The 10,947-nt window shown below is 36.4% G+C and overlaps 1 protein-coding gene across 1 annotated transcript; it reads left to right on the forward strand.

Annotated features, from left to right (window-relative positions):
- The first annotated feature begins 853 nt into the window (after positions 1–853).
- Positions 854–9,907, forward strand: LOC109103339 (FH2 domain-containing protein 1-like). Its single transcript, XM_042740071.1, has 11 exons — positions 854–1,471; positions 2,930–2,991; positions 4,246–4,348; positions 4,570–4,655; positions 4,888–4,988; positions 5,456–5,526; positions 5,672–5,779; positions 5,880–5,950; positions 6,630–6,747; positions 6,944–7,108; positions 7,341–9,907. The coding sequence occupies exons 1-11, from the start codon at positions 854–856 to the stop codon at positions 8,421–8,423; spliced, it is 2,586 nt and encodes an 861-aa protein (XP_042596005.1). The 3' UTR covers positions 8,424–9,907.
- Positions 9,908–10,947: the final 1,040 nt, after the last annotated feature.

Genomic DNA, 10,947 nt, shown 5'->3' on the forward strand with positions numbered 1-10,947 from the left:
TCTGGGCGTGAGCTACAGGTAAGAGAGCAGATGATTGCAACATTCTTCCGCAGAAAGGTTTTGCAAGTAACCAGCAGTCCGTGTGAAAGACTAACATGGAGCATGGTTTTCTCGTCTGGAGTATATCCAAAGTAGCTTCAAATATTGTCAGCCAGCAGTTTCTTTTGAGGGACGTCTAGATACCTCACAAACGAGTAAGTAAATCACTTCTATGAATTAAAATACTATTACGGTTTTACCAAAAAGACCTTGGGCGATAAAGTCTTTTTTTTTTCCATGGAGTAGGTTATTATAATACTTTACAGTATCATACAAGTAGTATTATATTGAAATGTATGTATAGACCCGGAGTACAGAGTAGGCTACAATATTATTACCATGAATGAACAGTGGTAAAAAAAAAAAAAAAAACACCGTGTTTTATAAGCTTTAAAAAGTTCCTCACATCACAGATGTTGTGAAGGAATTAACCTAACTATATATATATATATATATATATATATATATATATATATATATATATATATATATATATATATATTTTTTTTTTTTTTTTATATATATTCTGACAGTATTTGCATAAAAGTCAGACGTCATGTAAACTTGAAAACCTGCATTTTCTGTCATGGTTTTGTTAGTTATGTTCTCACCAATGCTTATTACCTAGAGTTTCTTGGTTAACTTCCCTACACTAATTCTTCCCTTTTCAGCTGAAGGACAGCATATATTGACATATTGTAGACACACATTTTCCATATTGTTTCTTTTTCTGGCTTTTCTTTAAAGGGACAATGCAGCAGAGTCTTTGCAAGTGACATCCAAATCATGATACCACCACCACCACCACCATCTAATGGCCCACCACCATCTAATGCCCCACCACCGCCACCGCCACCACCATCTAATGCCCCACCACCATCTAATAACCCACCACCGCCACCACCATCTAATGCCCCACCACCGCCACCGCCACCACCATCTAATGCCCCACCACCATCTAATAACCCACCACCGCCACCACCATCTAATACCCCCACCACCGCCACCGCCACCGCCACCACCATCTAATGCCCCACCACCGCCACCGCCACCACCATCTAATACCCCACCACCGCCACCGCCACCACCATCTAATGCCCCACCACCGCCACCACCACCACCACCACCACCACCACCACCTAATGCCCCACCTCCCCCTCCTCCTCCACCCCCTGCCCTCTTCTCTGGTGGAGGCCCATTTACCAGAGGCCCAATGCGGGCCTCTAAAATGCGTAATTTCAATTGGGAGGCCATTCCTAAGGACACTGTGGTTGGCAAACACAACATATGGACGGCTGAGAAGAACAACGAGTTTGAGTTGGACACCAAACGCATGGAGGAGTTATTCAGCCGCAGTGATCAGAAGCAGGTCCAGGCCACAAACCGCCGCAGTGTACGCCAGTCCCCGAGCAGTGCCTCAGGACCCGAAATGGTAAGTTCAGGTAGAATGTGCCGGAAATGTGGTTGTGTACCTCCAGGCTTACAGTAAGTGGGAGTTTCCAGACTCATTTCATTAGAGAGATTTGCATATGCTTACGTCAGGCTTGTCACTGGGGTCCCACACAGTCTGTAATAGAGATGACTTTTGGTTAGTTGTAACCTCACTTAATTTCTGTTTAGTTTGGGCTTTAAAATGGTCACTGTAGTAAAGATTACAGAGCTGAAGTTGATTCAAGCCATATATATTTTCATGCTGCATGCAGGAGGTGTCATAATTGCTTGTTTTGCATAAACCGTTTCTTTATGGTCATTTATCTTTCACATAGTGTACTGCAGATTATTACTAAAGCTACTTCTAAATGATCTAACCCTTTAGTTTTGTGTGTGTGTGTGTGTGTGTGTGTGTAAACCAATGGATTTAGCTTGATTTAATGATTTAATTATCTTTTTGACTTGAATAAAATCTATAAAAAAATTTAATTGTTTTACCAAAAATAATATTTTGACGTTAATAAATTTTATTAATTAATTTTAACATTAAATGTTTTATTAAAATAAATAAATTATATTAAAATTGCATGTTATCACGTTTTATAGTGTAAATTATGCATGCTTATGCATGCTTTGGTAAGTTTAGTATATTGCATATAGTATATTGCATAATAATTTCAGCAAAAGGTGGCTTGGTTATGACATTTTGTCAGAGAACATCTATTTATAAACTGGCTTTACTTCTGCTAAAGTCACATGATACAGAACTAATTGGTAACTATTGCGAAAATCAGGTAGATAAAGAAAATGAGAAGTTTACTAAACGGAAGTTTAAATAACAGTGATTTCAAATTAGGACTGCCGTGTTTTCCAGAAAAATCCCATGTGATTATGTTTTGGCATGTTGTTTGGAAAGAATTTACATATTTTAGTGTCGTAATCATGATTAGTCATACTGTGGCCCACAGCCAGAAAAACCATCCTAGTTACTCGAATTGATCTAACTTTCTCTTGCAAATAATGCTTGGAGTCATTCAAAAGAAAATGATGTGGCATTTATAGATGCCACTCGACTATATTTGTCCTTTGATCTGAACTCTCTTTAAAGGTGGAGTGATTTCTTTTTTTCTGTAAGTGTTTACATAAGGTGGACTCCACCGTTATTGAATAGCTTTCATTTTAAAAACACTGTGATGCAGAACATCTAATTTTACAAGCTTTGAATCACATCATCACAACGTTCCAGTGATTATTCTTAATGCAAGAAATTAATAGGCAGGGTTGTTGGTATTCATAAATCATCATTAGTTTTTCATTGGTCATAAATGACGAAAAACATTAGGGTGGAGTAAATACTTGGTACTATCTGTTAACATTTATGTTAATGATGTAATGTACATTAAAAAAATGTCTTTGTCATACATTATTCATACAGTATGCCTTTTTTTTCTTTTGACAGGTGACCATCCTCAACTCCAAGAAGAACATGAATATTGGTATCTTCCTCAAGCTGTTTAAAAGGTGAGTGTATCACGAAGGTGTATTAAGAAACGCTCTCCATTTCATCAGCAGATCCTAGGGTGGAAACGCGCGGTAGTCATACGATAGATTGCTCACATGTCTCTGCAAGCCAAATGAATTTTTTCTGACAACATCAGGCAGTCCATATCTTTTCTACCAGAGTACAAGCATGAAGATAAGATGGGGTTTGCATTATTTACATCATCAGCGGTTCCCTTAATCATACAGTATTTCTTCGCAGATATTGATTAGTTGATTGTGACCGTTTAACTTTAATGAATACATCAGCTTTTAGTGCTAGAGCTTGTGATACCAGTTTGGTGTGCTTGTGTGTATCTCTAAAAAGCAAGATTGGGCTTGTCAAGTCCCGGTATTTTTTATGGTTGGCCAGGAAACGGAGATTAAGTGTATTCAGCAGTCAGAACAAGGTGAAGTATGAATCACAGTGTGGAAGTCCATATGTCGGCCACTTCCTCTATACTGTTCGTACGGATGTGCCACTTGTTTTGGAGAACAATGCTCAATTTAGAATTGAGTTTTACAATATTATTAGTCTATTCAAAGATTAAGTGTGTCTGTTCCACTAGCGGTGAAGGTATTGATTGATTTCATACAAGTTTCTCGGACATTTTCAAAAGCTGCCACTGAATGGACAAACAGGTAGGTCCGCCCCCAAACCCACGCCATTTGTTGAGTCACTGTTGCTGTGTTGGGCCGCTCTAACAAACAGAGCAATGTTGACATGCCACAGAATAGCAGTGTGTTTACAGTACTGGGAAATTAACCTACAAATATCTTAGTTGTCACTGCACATGTATCCCTAATTGGGATAGGAGAGAGCGTTTTAAGATAGAAAAATTAAACAATTAAACAATTAAATTAATTTTTATATGATGCATATAATTTTTTTTATGCATATTAAATTGTATTGCCAATTATATTTTTTGTATTTTACAACAGAATGATGTTTTATGGAGCTTCATTTGAATTGCAAGCCTAAAAAAATAACATTTATTATTTTTTTCTTTTCTTTTCTTTTCTTTTCTTTTCTTTTCTTTTCTTTTCTTTTCTTTTCTTTTCTTTTCTTTTCTTTTCTTTTCGCACCTTAAAGTTCACAAGGAAGACTGGGGTTTTATATAGTGATAATTTGAAAGATCCAGTTCCATTCAATCTCTGAAAAATGTAATATTTTGTAACTCCTAAAATAGTCTTTGGAGGTCCTGATCTGTAATTCTACCACATCTGTCTCCACAGGTCAGTGAGTGGAATGATTGATGACATTATCAACGGCAGAGGAGAAAGATTTGGTACTGGGAAACTGAAAGAGTTGTGCAAATTGCTGCCAGAGGATGGAGAGGTGGGTGTAATATACAGTATATGGATCAGTCTTTATTTACACTCGTTGAGGAATTCCAAGGCTTTGATAGTGTGCCAATAGCATTTGAATATACGTTTGTGTAATTCCAAAAATTAATATGTGTATCTTATGTAGCAATTTCAATTGAATTGTAAACTGAACTTTCATTTGATTTGAACTGAGAGCTTACAGTAATGTATTGCATTCTCTCATTTCATTAGGTGCGTCAGCTTCTTGATTTCAAAGGAGACTGTTCAACTCTCTCTGAGTCAGATCGGTTCATGGTACAACTTGTCAAAGTGCCTTGGTGGGTGTATACAGCCACAGAAAGACAAATACACAATTACACAACTGTACAAAGAGTGACTTCAATACTAAGCTATTTGCACAGTACAGCTCATGTTTTATCTCCATTGCCAGGTATTGATTATCAATACAAGACAGTGGATGTGTAGCCAGGTCACTGCAAATTACTTTAAATGTGAGTGAACTTTAGATATACCATCATGATTATATTTTATTGTTTGTTCTTCCTCTAGCTATGAGGAACGGTTGAACAGTTTAGTACTCAAAGAGGAATTCCCCCATTTTATGGATGAAGTGAATCACTCTATTGCAATTATGACCTCTGCTGGACAAGGTAAGATTGACATACAATTGAAGCTGTCTGCTATTTCCTGTAAATCAACATGCCCTCTTCCCTTTTTTTGAAGCAGGGAAGTCACACCTTTTTTTCTAGTTTTCAGTAAATGCATATTAATACACACACACACACACACACACAAAAAAAAAAAAAAAAAAAAAACACACACACATATATATATATATAAAGCATCTACTAAATAACTATATATATATATATAAATTGTACTGACATTGTATGACATTTTACTAAAAACAGATTTATATTATAATTAAATGATTTAAATCACCTTTAAAAAACACTGTCATACTGAATCTTCAACCCTTTTTATGTAATTTGCTAGAGCATAACTAAGTTTGATTCCCAGGAAACATAAAAAACGTCAAAAAACATGGTAGTACTTTGTTTATTACTAATTGTTATTTATTTTATTTCACCTAACCCATGTATGAAATTATTTCTAGAGCTGTTGGAATGTGCTGATCTACATTCAGTCATTCGTCTGGTCTTGAAGACAGGGAACTATATGAACTCTGTAAGTATGATCATGCCACTGTGTCTAGTGACGCTTGTTAACAAAGATTAAAGTCGGTCAACCTCAAAACAGCATAATGCACTGCACATGTGACTGTGTTTACATTGTCATGAGATCCTAATCGTTCTTTCCTCACGTCCACCAGGGAGGGTACGCTGGCAGTGCGGTGGGATTCCGGATAACGTCGCTTCTCAAACTAGCAGACACCAAAGCCAACAAGCCTGGAATGAACCTCATGCACTATGTTGCGATGGTAGCTATGATGTTTAATATTATACTGTGATGCCAGAGCCACATAAGAAACAAAGCTTTATTTCCATTTTAATTATTTTCTCATACGTCTGTGACTACAGCAAGCCCAGAAGATTGATGCATCGCTGCTGAAGTTTCCAGAGCAACTACAGCATATTGGAGATGCAGCAAGGTAGGCCACACATTGCTTTTTGAAAAATAATTATTTTATTTTATGCTATTATAACGGAATATAAAAACACACACATTACAAAAATCTGTTGTTAAAGTTTTAACAATAAAACCAGTGTTATTTTAGTATGCTTTATATACTATTATAGCATTTATTAGTATTTTTAATCATTTTGTTATGTTCTTTGGTCATTTTTATTAGTTTTTTGTTATATTTAAAATATTTATTTTGAGCTTTAAAGTAAATATTAATTCAGTTTTAGTTATAGTAATTTTAGCACTTGTACTTCAATCTTTCATTTAAGTGCCAAAGCAACATTTCGGTTGAAGTTTTTCATCTAATATTTATATATATATATATTTTTCCAGCTTTATTAAAAAAAAAAAAAAAGAAAGAAAGAAAAACTTTTATAGTTGTAGTTAACAATAATGATTAACAATAAAATGTACAATGTGATATTTTATGTACTGTAATGAAATTCTAGTACTCAGTAATTTCCTCTTGCATGTTGGGAGACAAGCAGCATTATCAATTTGATGTATTGAAGATAGAATCTTAATCTTGTTTTAGCAAAAGTTTTTCAATTGATCTGTAAAGCTCAACTTATTGTGCTTAATAATAAATTGCACTGAACATGCAAAAAAAGAGTGAAATATTTTCTTTGTCTTCTGCAATACAGGATCCATAAGCAGGAAATCGAGTCTGATTTCCAAAAGGAAGTGAATAGAGTCCGGGTGGCAATGCAGAATGCTAGTAAACAGCCAGATCTGGAAGAACAGATGAGGGATTTTCTGCAGGTGAGTAATTTTATTTCACAAGTCCTCAAGGCCTGTTTAGTTTATCTCTGAATATGAGCATGCAAGTTTTTTTTTGTCCAAAGTCTCTAGGTATGGTAACACACTATTGAGTCTACTGACTATTGATGTGCTGACACAAAAGTTATTGTAAAATAAGAGTTTCTACAATTTAGCTTTTATTTGTTCTTTTTTTTAGAATGCAGACACCAGGTTAAAGGAGACCGAGGCGGCCTTTAAAACCCTTTCTGCCGTGAGTGATTCAGTAGCGGAGTATTTCTGTGAGGATCCAACTCAGTTCAAACTAGAAGAGTGTTGCTCCATTTTCTACTCTTTCTGTGAGAAGTTCAAACGAGCGGTTCAGGTAATTGCACCATCTAAAGATGCATTCTGGGTACTCTAAGCAAACATTTTATATGTAAAATGTTTGTACACCTAAAGAAATTAATAGTATTTTTTTTTATTGATTTTTGTTTATAGTATAAGTATTTTATTAGTGTTTGGATATTGTCAAGTTTTGTCATTATTTAAGTAATGGCTGCCACAGACGTCTGTAATGATATTGTTCATCCGTGTCATTTCTCTTCTCCATATAGGAGAATCTTGAACGAGAAATGGTGGAGGTGAAGCGCAGACAGCGAGAGCGTACTCAGATCGCGGCCAAGCGACGTTCCACAGCCACCTGCTCCTCACGAGACAAAGACATTGAAGGAGTTGCTCTGGAGTCCATCCTACAGAAGTACAACAGTCGCCAGTCCCGCCGTAGAGCCGGGACCAGTTCCCCCTCCCGGGGCAATCTTACTGAGACCACCAAGCCGGAGAAACACCCCACTGACAACAGAGATGTCAAGAGAGACAGCTGGATCAAAAGTGACACGCAATCCCCTTTGATCAAGGAGAGCGTTGATAAAGAGGAGACGCCCAAGCACCCAGAGATTACAATCTCAAGCCCAGTGCAGAAAAGTGACGATTCCTCAATCAATCAACGTGTCTCTGTATTCACGGTGCAGGAGGAGGAAGATGTGCAGACAGAGATAGAGGTGCAAAATATGAGAGAGGTGTCACGGAAAGTTTTGCAGTACCAGTCCAGTCGAAGTAGCATTTCATCCGGTGAGACCCTGTCACCAATCCTTTCTCCCAGGCAGACGACGTTCTTTCAGGAAGACAGAAGACAGCTGCTGATCGTGACCATAGAAGAAAACACCTCTAAATCCAGCTCTCTGCTGCAGAATGGCCAGATCATCAATCGCCGGCACACAATTGCACTTCCCGAGGCCAGTTGTGGAAATACCAGCCAAGAGGATCTGTTTGTGCCTAGTAATCTAAACTCATCTCCGGCTCCCTCTATAGGTGTTATTGGAAAAGGGAAATCTGTGGATTGCGGTATGATTGCCACGTTGCAAAACTCTACAGAGACTGTTACAGATTCAGACACCAAGCCACTTAATTCTCAAGAGGAATCCCAATCTGTTGACTCAACACAATCACAATCGGTCGAGCCGGAGACAAAGACTGAAGAGACAGTGCCTAGCTTGCAGTTTAGTACTGGGAAGAGAAATAGCCAAACAATATCATTTAAAAGCACTAAAGAGGGCTTCAGCCTTATGTCTTTATTTAAGCGTTGGCGTGAAAAAGAATCAAAATCAAAAGAGCTTGATTCTGACAGCGTAGACCCATGATCTTAAAAAAAAAATGTTTTCTATTTATTCAGGCATTCATGCTAGGTGTCATGCTGTGTTTATGGAAAACAAGCTTGGTGCTCTGTCAATGTTGCTTGCTGAAACAGTGAATAGACATTTATTTGCATGTCTACTATAAAAGGAGAAAAAATAATGCACATGCATCTAAAAACTGTTGAGCGCAGTAGAAAATGAGATATTTTACCTGCAGTGTGCTTTCTTCAACACATGGGGGCAGTACATGACATGATTTTCCATGATGATACTGCATCTGTATCTGCAAAAATGAACCATTCACAATGCCAAGACTGAGAGTAATTATCCTTATTTTATATTCTATACTTAGCAATCAAAATAGCTGGTAAAGCTGGTTGTTACTGACCGCATAAAACCACAAATTGTAACAAAAATATTTTTCTTTGAAAATATGTACTCTTTGAGTACACAATCAGACAGTGTATTGTCTGATGAAGAATTTGATGTTTTATTATTATCAGTTGTTATTATTATTAATCTACTATTGACCTGATGTGGCTCGTACATCATGTTTCTGAAAATTGCCTCTGAATGGTCATTGTAGGTCTGAAATGATGACAGACCAGTCCACGGATCAAAACACTCGCCTACATGATGAAATTGGGAATAGAGAGTTACATGTAGTCTGTGGTTTTCAGTGCTCTAGAAATGAAAGAAGGCCTTTTATTTGAGTCATTGCTGGTAAGACCTCTGCATTTGATTCTCAATATAAGATTTCGAGAACATTTAGAGACCATGTTCCAGTTAGGAGTCAATATACACTAAGATGTTTACATGCATTTTTATATGCTGTTATTTTTCCCATTTTAGGCCAGCTATATTTATCTTTGTGTGTGTGTGTGTGTGTGTGTGTGTGTGTATGTGTAGATGTGACTAAAACAAGATTTCCTGTGTTACTTGATGGTCGTAAATGTTTTAGCCTGCTGAGCTTCTGACTAATGAGAAGCTAAAGGGGGCTTATCCTCGATAAAGACACTGAGGCTTAGTTAGGGAGAATAGATAACGTCATATGGTCCCCACAGGTCTGCCTTAGATGGTCTAAGTGCCTTCTAGGCAGCCTGAGACCCTGTGGGGGTGGAGTTTTGGGGGAAGGGGTGTTTGGCTGATTGTGTGAGTCAATCATCATCAGTTTCAAAGAACTGAGAATAAAGGGTCCAGCACTAATTGAATGTCACAACATGCTATGGTTATAGGACAGCTGATACTGAAAATGGCTCTTTGGAATTTGTCGGATTTAAAAAAGCTTTAAAAAAAAGCCCATAAACTGCGTAATATGTATGATTTCATGCTGTTACAGTACATGTAAACGCTGGATGCTGTTTATTTCAGATGCTTGAATTGTGTAGAGATGTATTTAATTTCTTTAAATATATATGATAAACAGTTTGTAAATTTAATAACAGAAATGTTGGAATGATTATTACAAATTATTAAATTAGTAGCCTATTATATAAAACACAAAATTTTGATTAACCAATATTTAATAGTATAATATAAAATAAAAATATAAATATGTTAAAGAAGAAATAGTTTAATTTGTTAAATAATATTTTATAAAACAAAATTATCATTACAAGTATATAATATATTCGTTGCAACTTGCAAGTATAATGGAAAATTTCTTTTTTTAAAGTTATTATTATAAAACAAAAATTTAACCGATATTTTATCTATTGGTTGGAAGTGTAATATAAAATTTAAATTAATTAATTATTGTTTGTTTTGTTTAATTTTTTTTGGCAGAGCACACCATGATGCATATGTGTAATAATGTTAAGTCTATGTCTTAATGTCTGCTGACGTGGCTCGGGAGACAGTCTGCCTCTGCCATCTGGCTGCCTTAGGCTGGATGCAGTCTCCATAGCAACCACCACCTTCATAATGAAAGCCTAAGACTTCAGTCATACCTCCCCCACCCAACTGTAAACAAAGCCCAACCCTGAGACTATGCAGCCTCATAACCCCACCCATACAGCCTTTCACTCATATCATCTATGGGCATAAATTGATTTTTTTTTTTTTTTTGGGGCAGAATTGTGAGGGGAAAAAAAGGACCAGATGTTTTCCTACATTAAGACATCTTTCCAGGGTGTGTCCTACGATGTCTCCTCCCCTTTGGAATTAATTAGTATTATAATATGATTGCAATTCTCTTGTAGGCTAATCTTTTTTTTCTTTTTTTTTTTTTATTCTTTTTTACGAACTGGTTGGGTGATTGGTAACTTGATAACACACTATAGATTTGTATACCGTTGCATCCTTCAGAAAGTGTCATGAACAAATCACTTAACGAATCTTTTTTTTAGATTCAAAAGATTCAAGTCACTGGATTCAACCAAAAGCCCCACAACCAGTGAATCACCACTTTTTTTTTTTTTTTTTTTTTTTTTTTTTTTTTAGATATATATTTTAAATAATTACATATTCCAAAATACGAACTCTTATTGGTTTCTAGCTCCTCCTACACCGGTGCTGGCCAATGAACGGA

The sequence above is a fragment of the Cyprinus carpio genome, chromosome B15, assembly GCF_018340385.1.
Source record: "Cyprinus carpio isolate SPL01 chromosome B15, ASM1834038v1, whole genome shotgun sequence".
NCBI lineage: Eukaryota > Metazoa > Chordata > Actinopteri > Cypriniformes > Cyprinidae > Cyprinus > Cyprinus carpio.

What these genes read in the sequence shown, in the direction of transcription:
- LOC109103339 (XM_042740071.1), top strand. Translation starts at nt 854, where the DNA reads ATGGCCCACCACCATCTAATGCCCCACCACCGCCACCGCCACCACCAT. An exon ending in CAACTTGTCAAAGTGCCTTG is followed by an intron (nt 4,656 to 4,887) that starts GTGGGTGTATAC and finishes TTCTTCCTCTAG; the next exon opens with CTATGAGGAACGGTTGAACA. An exon ending in CATATTGGAGATGCAGCAAG is followed by an intron (nt 5,951 to 6,629) that starts GTAGGCCACACA and finishes TCTGCAATACAG; the next exon opens with GATCCATAAGCAGGAAATCG.